The 13,329-nt window shown below is 41.3% G+C and overlaps 1 protein-coding gene across 1 annotated transcript in view; it reads left to right on the top strand.

Moving 5' to 3' along the window:
• sorl1 (sortilin related receptor 1) overlaps window positions 1–12,686 on the top strand; it is a 54,114-nt gene extending 41,428 nt beyond the window's left edge. Inside the window, exons 37-48 of the mRNA XM_023961483.1 lie at window positions 991–1,095; window positions 1,172–1,238; window positions 2,534–2,616; window positions 2,689–2,779; window positions 2,857–3,047; window positions 5,039–5,158; window positions 5,967–6,131; window positions 6,233–6,407; window positions 7,694–7,800; window positions 8,150–8,339; window positions 8,772–8,984; window positions 9,954–12,686. Coding sequence (XP_023817251.1) covers window positions 991–1,095; window positions 1,172–1,238; window positions 2,534–2,616; window positions 2,689–2,779; window positions 2,857–3,047; window positions 5,039–5,158; window positions 5,967–6,131; window positions 6,233–6,407; window positions 7,694–7,800; window positions 8,150–8,339; window positions 8,772–8,984; window positions 9,954–10,024 — 1,578 coding nt within the window. The 3' untranslated portion in view covers window positions 10,025–12,686. The remainder of the gene's footprint in view (window positions 1–990; window positions 1,096–1,171; window positions 1,239–2,533; window positions 2,617–2,688; window positions 2,780–2,856; window positions 3,048–5,038; window positions 5,159–5,966; window positions 6,132–6,232; window positions 6,408–7,693; window positions 7,801–8,149; window positions 8,340–8,771; window positions 8,985–9,953) is intronic.
• The last annotated feature ends 643 nt before the right edge of the window (window positions 12,687–13,329 follow it).

Below are 13,329 nucleotides of genomic sequence, written 5' to 3'. Positions count from 1 at the left end.
TGCGTGGTCACGACCTCAGTTGTGAGAAGACGATAAAAAACAAATTGAAGTGGTCTTGGCTGGAAAAAAAAGATTTTTAAGGTAGTGTAGGTCAAATACTTTTTTGTGTAAAATAATCTCAAAACCACATTTTGAAATAATTTCAATTTTAGTTTTGAGTTTCAGTTTTTATTTTGAATACATTTCTTTATCTAATTTATTTGTATTTCCTAATTACCACGATTTAGTTCAGTATAGTTGACATTAATTATAAGTATTTGATGGTTTGGACCCGCACTCCCTTAAAAAATAATGTTTACAATGTTTAGCTTAGTTTGTATGTTTGTTTTGATATTTCCCAGATTACTTAGTATTGGTGTTAAAGAATTGATGTATTATGTTATAGAATTATAGTTTAAAGCAGATCCCATATTTTGATGTAATTATAGTTTGAGAAAACAGTGCAAGTGGATGTTGTACATCAGTCATTTCTAAAGCAGAAATAATGTATAAATAACTGAGGTATTTTCATAGAATATCATAGTTACTGGTGTTCTTTTTGCCATTTGGGGCTTTGATGTTACTATATTTTAGCAATTGTATGTTTTGCAGCTTTAAGGAAAAGCGTAGATTGTAGGATTGTGTTACTTTGAGCAATTTTCCAAATTCTTTTTTGGGACCAGCAAGTCTTTAATGGAGAGTCAAACTAGGGGTTTGAATGACAAATCATGATGCTCCAATTAGTCTTAGTTTCTTGATAAAGAAGTGAATAACTAGCTGCCAGAATGCACCAGAATGCATCTAAGACCACGTATTTTTCCAAAATTTCGCTCTGTGCCCGCCATATCGCTCAAAGAAAAGTTCAGGGATTTTTTCCTTGCCTGACTTTCATCACTGAATTTCCTAAATTCCAACAGTACAACATGTCTGCGTCTCACCTACTCCCCCCTTACCTACCGTTATGTGTATTGTAAAAGTGTTCACTCCCACCCGTCTCCTGCCGTGTGACAGGTAGAGTACAACCAGCGTGGAGGTTTAGAGTGGACGTCCCAGAGATCCAGTGAAACCAGCACAGAGGTGAAGAATCTGCAGCCAGAATCCCTGTACAGGTTCCAGGTAAGGGGCATCACAGCAGTGGTACAGGTTTCAGAAGGATCAAAATTACCACTTTCTATTTAATCCTTGGTTTCAGGTGGCTGCTGTTACCAGTCGAGGGGTTGGAAACTGGTCAGAGATCAAGTCCATAACACCTAAAAAAGGTAAACTCAATCTCCTAACTAAAGGAAACTCTGTCCTCTGCTGGTGACAGCTCAGAATCACAATGTTTGGATTTGTCTGCCGTAAAACCCTCTCCAATGAAAACCATTTTTGGTGTTTTTAACATGTTCTTGTGGCATTTCTCTGATGACAGAGGACATGTATCCTGAAAAAATTAGACTTGCAAAAAAAAAATAGCATTTTTGAGTATTCATTCAAATCGCGGGGAAAATGTCTGTAGCAGTGATGTAGAAGTCACAACAGGCAGGCTCCCTGCTCCGCTCCATTCTGATGCATCCACTTGCAGACAGAGAGATCCACGTACATCTTTATTTTTCTCATCTGAGCTGGCATCTAGATCAAAACTGTAAGGTATTGGTAATTCCAACATTGCTCCCTACTTTCACCACACCAGTAATGTTAGGTTGGGCTTGTGAGGGCTGTAAGCTAGCGGGAGAGCATGTAAACAAAGGGATGATGGGAAAGGGGGGTTAGGCTTACTCTACGCCAAAAGTCCCACCCACAACTCAAGAGGCGAATTTCTGATGAACTCCTGCCGGTCTGCAGAAACTGTCCTAGAAAACAACACAGGTCTTTATTTTTGACATAATTCTAATTAAAGGACCACTTGGAACACTTTTACAATAGATTAACAGATGATCAGAGTGGGTCTTTAGTGTTCATTAGATAGGAGAGAAGATAATCCTTTATTCGTCCTGCAGTGCGGCAATTCCAACGTTGCAGCAGCAGATAACAAATTTAGATGGAGCATGATTATATGTACAGGTCAAAATGGTAAATGGCGTAATGGCGTATACTTATATAGCGCCTTTCTTCCTACAAGGACAAAGCGCTTTACAGTCACAGACCCATTCACCCAGTCATACACACATTCACTCACACATTCACACACTGGTGGCGGCTCCGCTGCCAAACACAGGCGCCCGCCTACCACCAGAGGCAAGGTGGGGTTCAGTGTCTTGCCTAAGGACACTTTGACTCATGGGCGTGCAAGGCGGGAATTGAACCTGCAATCTTACGATCATTGGTCGACCGCCCTACCGCTGCACCACGGCCGCCCCTTAATTAAAATAATTAAACATGTCACATATTTATAAAACTTACAACACGAGTGAAAATCAAAAAAGAAATTGCACCAGTGGTTGTAATAATGTAAATAAAGATAGCACAACAACAACAACATATTTCTACCAAACAGTTTAGAAAAGTTGGTAAGTTTGATTTAAAACTATTTCAGATAGAAATGAACATCTCTGGTGTGTTGTTTGTTCCACAGCTCTGCCCCCTCCCTCTGTGATGGTAAAAAGCATCAGCAACGACTCCATGAGTCTGTCCTTAAGCCTGGACTCCAAGATTGAGGTTTGATCTTCTCTAAAACTCTTCTTAGTTGGTGGGTTTTCCTTTTTGTGACACGTTGGTTGATCTCTGCAGGTAAAGCTCTTTATGGCCGTTCTGTCCTGGCAATTTGATTCCCACGTTAAGGAAAGCAGGAACTACAACGTCACATCAGGGATCCTGAAAGGTTCTCCTCCTGACTGTTTCATCATCGTCCATCCCCAAACTGCTGAGTTGAAGGTGACACACTACTTTTTTTTTTAGCCTCCAACCTGACTGCAGGGACGCTGTATGAGGTGGCTGTATGGGCTCACACCAGCACTGGAGACAGCCCCACCACCCTTTCCCAGCAGCGTACAACCGGCACACCACCAAAGAAGCCCCTCCTCAAAGCCAAGGCTCTAAATCAGACTGCTGTGGAGTGCAGCTGGACTGTCAGTGGCCCTCTGGCAAAGGTACGGCAAGCACATGGCCCCAAAACCACCACCACCTGCAAAGTCGAGGTCTTGTTCTGTTTATTTGTTCCTTTCATAAAGAGTACCACTATATATTCACATATTCAACATAACAAAAGTCCATGTCTTACGAAAACAGGAAAGAAGCAGTGAGAAAAATGAAATTCCTAGTTTTCTCAGTTTACCCAATTCCCAATAAACATCAAAATAGACACGTTTTCTCATTTTAAAGCATATGGCCAAATATTACAAATATTACTGAACAGCACGTTTCTTCCTCCCCTTCAAAGTAGTAACAAATGCGTTCTGAAATCAAATGGAGCTCAGAACGAATTTCGCCGGGGCTTCAGTTTCTCCCCCAAGTATATGAAGTTCAACTTGGTCCAAATCACGGGAAATTAGCACCATCTACTGGCCGTAACCCTCTACAGCACTAAATCAACATGGAAAATGATTCAACAAAGACCAACAGCTTCCTTTGACCACCTATCTGCTGGATCTCATAGTTAGTGTTTTTTGAAGGGATGAACAGCATAGAACCTCTCAAAAATAGTTTAGATGTGTTTTAATGATCATTTTTAAGTGTAATGAATGCCTTGGCTACACTATCTTTAGGTAAATGACATTGAAAACACAAAGATAAATAAAAACTTTCTGGAAATATTTAGAATTTTAAAATGGTTCTTTATCTTTTCCACCAACACATATATGTAAACATCACATGGACCAAATCCGAATTGCTTCTGTACCCCTACGGCTTCTCCCTACCTCTACATTTATCCCTCCAAGTGGAGAGTTATGACAAGAATAGTGTCTCCAAATCTGGACGTTACTACCACTCGATGGCGTCATCAATAGCCGCCAGACATCTATGTTGGCGCATAGCTGCCAGTGCTGGGAAAATACACAACGTCGGATTTATAACTTTAAAAAAACATGCAAAAACAAAAGCTCAGTACTTAAATTTAAATGTAAAAGTCAGTGCTTCAGAGCACACCAATGTGCAGAAATGTGTTTCTCCTCCACATTGCACTGTGGCGTAGAGTAACCTACCAGTGGAGGGATAGCCAGTCCTAAGTCGCTACGGATCCTCCTTACAAATCTGGAGGAGCCAGAGGGGTAAGGAAGCAATTCGGACTCGTCTATGCTTTAAACAGGCTGTTGGTCCCGTGGTGTTTGAGGCCAAATTCCTCTGTCTTCAGGTCAGTTTTGTTGGGAAATCTGTTTGTTGATAATTGAAAGGAACCTGCAGCAGACTCCCTGCCTCCAAACTTTTAACAACATGATATTTTACTCTGGTGGATGCTCATATTACTACACTCTATGAACATCTATGATCCAAGTCATTCATTCTTTAAAATTGTTTTATTATATTGTATGGGAATGGCCTAAATACATATCAGATTACACGAATGGGATATTGAGGTCCAAGTAATCTGTGCTCCATCAGAGCATCATTTGGTCCTCAACTGCTCCTCTGGACTTTGAGCAGTGGGTTGGCCTCCTGAACTCCCCGGTTCTCTGAGGAGCATAAGTGAATAGTGTGATCTCTAAACCAGAAAATACTTAAGGAAAGTATTACCAGAAATAACCCAAACTGTTAAACCAGCAGAACCACAATTACAGACGCATTTTGTCTAGTGTTCTTCTTTTTTGGAGATAAGTTTGTATGAAATAATACATTAACAGTGGTGAAAGGAACTGATCGGCTGTTGAAGATACCTTTAAAACTCTCCGGGTAAAATGTGCCACCTGCTGCTCATATGGTAACCACCAACACACTGTTTCACTTCTTTTAGAGCAAAATTTTACAAACAAGACGTTTCATTTTTGGAGACTCATGAAAATAAGAGTGCAGCAAATAATACAGGTCAAAGCTTTTTGTCAGGGATTCTTCATGGAAACAGGGAACAGGAGGATGAATAAGTACCAAAGACACCAACCTCAGACCACATCTTAGTCATCAACCTGTTGCATGTGTGTGTCTGTAGCAGTACGGCGTGTTTTACGCCACATCCTTCCTGGATCTGTACCGCTGGCCCCGCCGCGTGGATTCCGCTTCCTTCAACCTGACGGTGACTGTGGACAGGGATGAGCAGTATCTTTTCCTGGTGAGTACTTTCTGGAAATGCAACTTCTATTTTATGGTTAAAGGGTGTAATTATTCCATTAAATTTTATTTAAATAGCCCAATATTACAACACAGTTATCTCAACAGTTATTATCACACCGGCAATTGTACAAAACATGAAATCAGTAATAAAATACATATAAATACTGTTTTGGTTTAAAATTTCCATCCCTACTTGTTGAATCAGAAATATCTAAGCAGCCGTAACTCTCAAACTTCTCACTGTGACCCATTTCATGTCAAATTCTTCATGTTTGACATTGATGTTCTTACAGAAAGTTTAGCAAAAGCACATCATCAAAACTCCATGTTCAGCCAAAAAGTTCAACACATTTTAAATTTGGAATCAAATGTAAAAATGTACAGGAAAAACAGCTGTTGAACCAATCAGCTCTATTAGAGAACTGGGCCGAGTGGGTGTGATAACATCCATAGACAATAGCTTACTTCCAGCTTAAACCAAATGAAATAAACCAATTCAGTTCCCATTTTTCATGATACGGATGCCGCCATGTTGGAGCCAGACATCGTCAGTAAGCAGTGTTTGGTCTGAGTCAACATTTCTATGGTAGCCACTCTACCAATCAGGAGTGAGCTTGTTGGATGTCCACACCCCTACCACTTGAAAGAGGACTACATGAAATCTGAAAGTTTCATGAAAGTTGCCGCTCTGCATCAGTTTGTCATGATTTTTGTGATCATTGATCAGATCTGTTGTGATCAGGTTTTTTAGACTATGTGCTTTTAGTTAAGGTGTTTCAGACTCACCTGTTAATCTCTGTCTGCAGGTCCGGGCAGTCTACCCGTTCCTCGGCCCGCCCTCTGACTATGCCGTGGTGAAGATGATTCCGGATGAGAGACTGCCGCCCAGAAACCTCCACCGGGTGCGGGTCGACCAAACCCAGGCCACTCTGAAGTGGCAGCCGCCGTACGACACCCCGAGCAAGCCTCTGGTACGGCTAAAATGCGGGTCATCATTTTGAAAGCCGGCGTTAATGATTTAAAGTTATTACATCTTGTCAATCAAAACCACGTTGTTTTTTTTTATCCTCAGACATACGTAATCCATGTGAGGGACGTGATTCAAAATGTTGAGAGGGACTATAAGTTCACTAGTCAGAGCAACACGGTGGAGTACCTGCTGAAGGACCTGGAGCCTGGAGGAAGATACAGCATCTCAGTCCGTCTGCTCAACATGAGCAAAGAGGCCAGCTTCACTCTCAGCACAAGTGAGTTCAGTCAAAGCTCTGAAGATGGAAAAAGAAACGTGAATGCAAACGAGAGACGGGATAAAAGCAGAAGATCTTCTGTTCTCTAGCAACACCTTTGCTTGAAGGACGCTAGCAGGCAGATCCCCACAAAGAGGGTTCAGTAGAAGCACTAAGCTAAATCTGATGGAAATTTAAACTTGTTGGAACTAAACAAATGAGTTTACCACTGTCATTGATCCCTGGACTAATTACATTTGACACAATACCCCCCCAAAAAAACAAAAAAACAGCAGTGATGGAGGAAGCAGAGGTTTGCTTAAACCACAGAAAAAAAGTTTTCTCAACTTGCAATAAAATTCAAACCACATTTGTCCAAATAAATCTTCAGTTACCTTTAAACATTTATCCTGTTTTTATCAATCTGATTAAAATGACAGATCTCAAGACAACACCTATTCTTCTACATCCTGGTCATCTAGGTCAGTGGTCCCACAGACCGGTATCATTAAGTGGTACAGTTGGTTCCAGGCCTCATGGAAAAAATCATGAACTCCATTTTTTCCCTTTTATTCATAAGATTTAGTTTTTTTAAATTACTGCATTAGCCACCACATCCGACTCATTTTTGGTGCACGTCAAGTTGCTCGCTCACGTGCCAAAAATCAATGTTCTACTTGAAGTTGACGTCTAAATTTTTAGCTTCAAGTTGACAGTTATGGATTAAGGAAAAACTTACATCACATTTGAATGGTTCCTACATGAAATCTGGTGTGCAATGAAAGTTTGAAGTAACTGCGGATATTTTACAGAGGATGAAGATAAACTTTACCGGATTTCAAAAACTGTAAAACTATCAAATGAATGAACTCAGTAGGGGTGGGCTTATATAAGTTCGCTTCTTCCCACTCCTTTCCAAGCAATAAATAAAGCTCTACTTAACTTTAGTTAATTATCTCTATATTTAATTAAGCAAATGTGACTTAAGTGACTTTTTTGTTTTGTTTTATTTTCTCTCTTTTTAAACTATGCATTTCAATATATCTGTAATGAGTTTGATAAACATGTGTAAATTATTTATTGCTTTGACTACAATGCTTGAAATAAATCAATAAATCAAATCAAATCAAGTCAAGTAAAGGAAAACTGGAGGCTAAAACAAAAAAACAATCTGCCTGCCCATTTCTAATGAACCCCTGCTGCTCTGCAGAAACTATGTCCTAGAAAACAACACAGGTTACATGTTTAGGCTAAGAAGGCTTTTTTTCTTTAATATAAAATCTGAGCTTTTCTTCTCTGTTCTGCAGCTCCTCTTCCTCCGCCTGAAGCCTTAAAGATTTTGACGGAGAACGACCACGTGTTCCTGTTCTGGAAGAGCCTGGCGGTCCGGGAAAGGGGCTTCAATGAGAGCAGGGTGAGGCTGGTGTGGGTTGTTTGGGCTCTGCAGGGAGCTCCTCTTTATGAAGCTTCATCCATCCAAACTCCATTTGACAGATTCAAAGGCTGGCCAATGAGGTGGCTGGACAGACTGGTGGTACTTTATGCAGCTGTCCATGGCAGATAAAAATGTGTCTTTTTTTTCCAGACATTTTATGCTTCATAAAGATTAAAGTTTGAACTTCAAACTTTAGGTTCATTAGTTGAAATGTTTAAATCCTAGAAAGTTCCTTGAGTTACTCTGAAGGGAACAATGCTGCACTTCAGTCAGATCAGTCTTTCTGCCGCCGCCGCCGCTGCTCTTCATTCTGTTGTGTTGTTTTCAGGGATATGAAGTTCATGCGTTTGACAGCACCACCAACCACACCTCATATCTGGGAAACACCACCGAAACCTTCTTCCGCATCACCAGCCTGCTGCCGGGCCACAGCTACACCTTCTCAGTGCAGGCTCGTTGCTTGTTGGGCGGTCAGCTGTGCGGCGATCCTGCTGTGGTGCTCTACAACACGCTGGCAGGTGCTAAGATGCTGTTTTTCCCACAATACACTGCTCAGGTTACCGCTTTTAAACGAGGTCAAAAGCGGCACTTGTTCTGAAGACGGAGAGGTTACCCGTCTGTCATGATGTAACACTAAACCAGCAGGTAAACAACAAAAACTGAAAAGGTACCTTTACTATATCTATATTGTGAAAAGCTCGGGACCAGTAAACAGTAAACTGTGAATATGTTTACATTCACGTCAGTATTTAGATAATCTGAAAGTTTCTGCAGTCGCCAAAAAGACCTGCTTGATGAGGGAATGTACCCCATCAACCTTAAGCTGTGTTCACACTAACCCCAATTTGAGCGGCAGGGATGTCCAGTTTTAAAAAGTCGACGAACAGATGAAATCAGAGGTCCTGCTGCGGTGGGACATGTTTGATGAAGGCGTGCTCTTTCACCCGAAGGAACCAGCGACGCTTCTCGGACTGAGGTCCACTCCCAGGACATGGCGGCGGTGGTGGTCCCGGTCCTCTTTGTCCTGCTCTTGGGAATGTGTGGAGGTTTGGTGGCGCTCTACCTTCGCCATCGGAGACTGCAGAACAACTTCACGGCTTTCGCCAACTCCCACTACAACTCCCGCCTGGGCTCCGCCATCTTTTCTTCTGGAGATGAACTAGGTATCGGATGCATTCCTGACCTCTGACCTTTTCTCTAACCTCCTATAGACAGTTGCTAAATCAGCACAGCGATCCATGTTTTAATACACTTAAATATGATCAAAGCATTAATTTATTTTCAGTAAACTGTCAAACTTGGAATAATTTCCACACATATTAAATTGTTTAGTGTTAACTCTTGATTAAACTTTCAAATAAAAGTTTTAATCGGAAACATTTTTATTTAATTTGAGTTATTATTGTCTTTCTTAAAAAGAGAAGCCTTATGCTTCTTCGTTACTGATGAATATGGAAAAATAAATGAAACAAAATCTTTTAACGTGAAACCGGAGATGTTGCTGGCAACACCTAAATAACACTTTCTCTTTGACCTACCGTAAGCCTTCCACCACTTACGTGATCGAGGTGAATCAGCTGATTCTGATGCGGAGGAAAGCAGCTTCATGGAACACATTACTTACGTGAAGTGTTGCAGCACAAAACGGTTTTTCTAGGCTTCAGTAAACGTTGGATCTGCAGTAATTATCTGAGCTTTGCCTTTAAAAACAAACAACATCCAAACTTTTGAATAATATTAAAGCCTTTTGCTGATCAACGCTAGTTCTGGGGGCGGAGCTGACAGAGCAGACTCTTTCTGGAAGGCGCAGGATGGGCGGGATTTTCCACACATGACCGAGCAGCTTGATATGCTTCAAGATTGAGTCAAATGTGGTGGAGATAATCCAGAAGTTTTCCAAAATAAAACTTCCTTCAGAATAAGATGTACGTAAAAAGTGTAGTTCCTGTTTTATTTTTCTCCTGGCCAGTTCCAAATTGTTCCACAAACGGGTACTGGTCTGCAGCCCAGGGGTAGGGGACCACTGGTAAAAATGGTTAATAAGTTAAGAAAAGGGTCAAACTGATGTTTGCATTTTGTTTTAGCTGAGGTCTTTTCCAAAATCACCTCATTTTCTCCTCATCTGTTTTTAGGTGATGACGACGATGAAGATGCGCCCATGATCAGCGGATTCTCCGATGATGTCCCCATGGTCATTGCATAGCAAAGCCGGTCCCAGACAGCTACTACCCGACTGGAAACCCCCCCCCCCCCCCCCCCCCCCCCCCAATTTACCGGAAAGTGGAAGAAAATGAAACCGGCGCCAAACCAGATCACCTTCAAACATACATTGCACTTTTTGGGATGCGCAATAACCTATTTTTTATAATGTGAACTATGTAGATAGTTGGATAAGAGGACTTTGATGTAAACTGTGAAATATTTGAGTTTGTCTAGCATGTCTGTAAGGAAAGACCCAACATTGTAATGCAAACTCATTACTGTTGCAATGGTTACTGCTTGAAGCCAAAAGAAGCATCCAAAGTAAAAAAAAAGAAAACAAAAAGAACAGACAACGCAACCCCCCCCACAAATACAGCACCATCTAAATGCTCTGCTATCCCGATAAAACTGATGGAGGCCACTCCGCCCCCGTTCCTGTCGGGATCAAACGTTGGTGTGCGGCCGTCGACCGCGCTGTTCGTGGATTGTGTTTATCTGACTTAGTCTGTTAAAGTTCGGACACGCTTTGTTCTCTTTTGCAACCAAAAGTGATTGATCTGGAAGTGTCGCCACAGTGTCTTTGTAAAAACACTCTTCTGTTCCACCACCAGCACAGTCGTATTCGTGTGTTTAAGCGGAGCCTGACGGATAAAGTTCCTCGAGGGGGACGCTCCCTCAGAACGTCGCCAAGATCATGTAAAGTGTTTGTAAATTTGAGCTTTTAATATATCTTCTCCTTGCAATGCTGCACTCATCATTCTGTATAAATATATAGATGTAGATATATATTTCATCATGAATTTTTGGTTGTTTTGGACTGCAGACCCCCCCCCCCCACGTTGCCATAAGTCCAGTCGTAGGAAAGGTGTGTTTGGCGGTTCTCAGGGAAACGTGTCAGAACGGACACCGGCGCCTCCGTGGTTGAGGCGGCGCCGTCAATCTACTGTTGGATGGTACAGAAACCTTCGAGGAAGGGGCGGGGCTCAAAGGTTTGAGGTGTCAGACTCAGGCTAACCATCAGGTCCAGGTGAAGACATTTAGCATCACCCCTCTCAGCACCATCTGCTCATCGTTGCTTTGGTCTGGTTTCTGCGGTTGGTTGGCCTTTTGGGGCAGGGCCTGCTGCTTGGGCTGTTACCTTCAGGAAGGTCTTCTTGACCTTTGGTTCTGTTGCTCACAGGAATGTGAGTTTTTATTTTGAAGCTTTGATGGATTTACACAAACATCAGGAGAACCCTCACATGTAACAGCTGAATGCGTAACCAGAAGTCAACAGGCTCATCGTTTACTGTTGGACCCCTGGAGAGTTTCTTCATTCATTGACTTTTTTCCTTTGGTTTAAAGTAGATCTGTGTTTCACTTCAACACCATTTTAAAACGATTGTTCAGTCACTTTATTTTGAAAGTGGAAACGTACTGAGGTGAAACCATTGACTGTATCTAAGAACTGGAATGAGTCCATGAAAAATTGGTTTACTTCCAGATGAGGTCAATTCAGTTGCCATTTTTTGTGCTATTTTAGAGCTAGATGATGTTTGTAAGAAGTAATTGATTTGAGTCAGTCATTGTTCTCATGGCAACCACTCTGGCCAGTCAGGAGTGAGCTTGCTGGACAGCCACACATTTAACAGGGGGCTACACAAAATCTGCCAAACGTGAACGTGAAAGCCAGCAGACTCCACCTACTTTAATTGAGGCACCTGATTGGTCAGTTTATAACTTCAATAACTTGAACTACAGAAGAAGAAAAAAGGATTATCAAGAAAGTGTTAAAAAAATGTATCAGAGCAAATGGTAATTCTAACAAATAGATTGAGTGAATAACAGCTGTTTATTTCTCTATAGAAGTCTATAGGATTTTGGCTTCTTGGAGCCAGTGGGTACTTCCTATTTGGAACGCTAGGGGAGGGGTCACTCAGTCCAGTTCTCATGTACAGTCAGTGGATGAAAATTTGGTGGGAAAAGCAACTTCATGAATGTATTTAGCATCTGTACGTTGGGCCGTACCATCCTCTCTGAGGAGCAGTTTGACCTTTCCAATGTGAATTTGTGGATCACTGGTGAAGCACAGTCTTCAGCTTGTTTTTAAAGTGGTTTTATATGATTTGGATGTCTGCAACCATTTCTGCAAAACATGTTACTGTTTTTTTTTTTTTTTTTTTTTTTATCATAAGGCTGTGTCTGTTGTCACTTTAAGGTCTCCTTAAGAACTGGTCTTAAGGAGGAACGTTCTTTTGTTTCTTGGCCTTAAATCTTCTCTGATGCTGTTCTAAACTCTTCTGTGTTTTGTTTTTTTCTTGTTCCACCACTGAATGCCTTATTAGAAAACGATGAATTTCTATGTAATGTACTGTTTGTATGCTAGAACCTGCTCATGCATGCAGGTATTTTCTGCTGAGGAGGAAGGGAAAGGGCGTAGGACCATTTTGTGTTCCTGTTCTCAGTCAGACTTTACATCTGTACAAAGCAGCATCGTTGTGCTCCTCACCTGTCTTAGTGTGGACTCGTAAAAAACAATTTACTTTGATTTGGACACACAGATAATCCATTTTTGACCATGTTGTTGTTGATGTTGTTGTTTTTTGCCTGCTTGTAAAGCTCACTGCAAGAAAACTAAAGAAATACTGTAAAATCATTTACTGGAATAAAGTTGCTGAAATCGAGTTCCTGTTTAATTTTGATGCCATCTTTATATGCAGAGATTTGAACTTATTATTCATGTCACATCAAAGCAGCTTCATTATATCCACCACGCATTTATTTGGTGTCACTTTCTTAAAGAACCTGTAGAGTTACAGTAGTTCTAAGTCCACAGCAAACAGCCTAAACTGATCTGGAGATCACACTGCAGTTTATACGCTTATACATCTTTATGAATATTGTTCTGCCTGCTGAATATTTTTTCTCATCTTGGTTTCTTTATTTCAGAGGCTTTCAGGGGCAAACGTTTCATTGTGGGAGTGGGAATGATCATTCTCTGCAAAAAATGCAATTTGTCAAAATGTATGACTATAAAGAAAAGTGCTTTAGGGATTTAGGGTGTTTCGGCTGCTGACGTGTATTTATGCGCGCTCTTATCAGATCTTTCTCCCTCCCTCCCTGTTGGTCCAGGTGCTGTCAGAGTTCCTCCAGGCCTGTCTGAAGCCTCCATGGCCAGCTACAACCCCCCCCAGGGCCTCCCTCTATTACAACCTGTGTGACTTCAGCGTTTAGGTAAACTACCAAATGGGAATAAAAAAATCCATTCGATTTTATTTTATCCTATATAGAGCAGCAAAAGATCCTTAAAATAAAATAGACAGAAGG

Source organism: Oryzias latipes, chromosome 13 (assembly GCF_002234675.1).
Source record: "Oryzias latipes chromosome 13, ASM223467v1".
Lineage (NCBI taxonomy): Eukaryota > Metazoa > Chordata > Actinopteri > Beloniformes > Adrianichthyidae > Oryzias > Oryzias latipes.
Note: the sequence above shows the minus strand (reverse complement) of the source record. Positions and strands in the feature narration are given on the sequence as shown.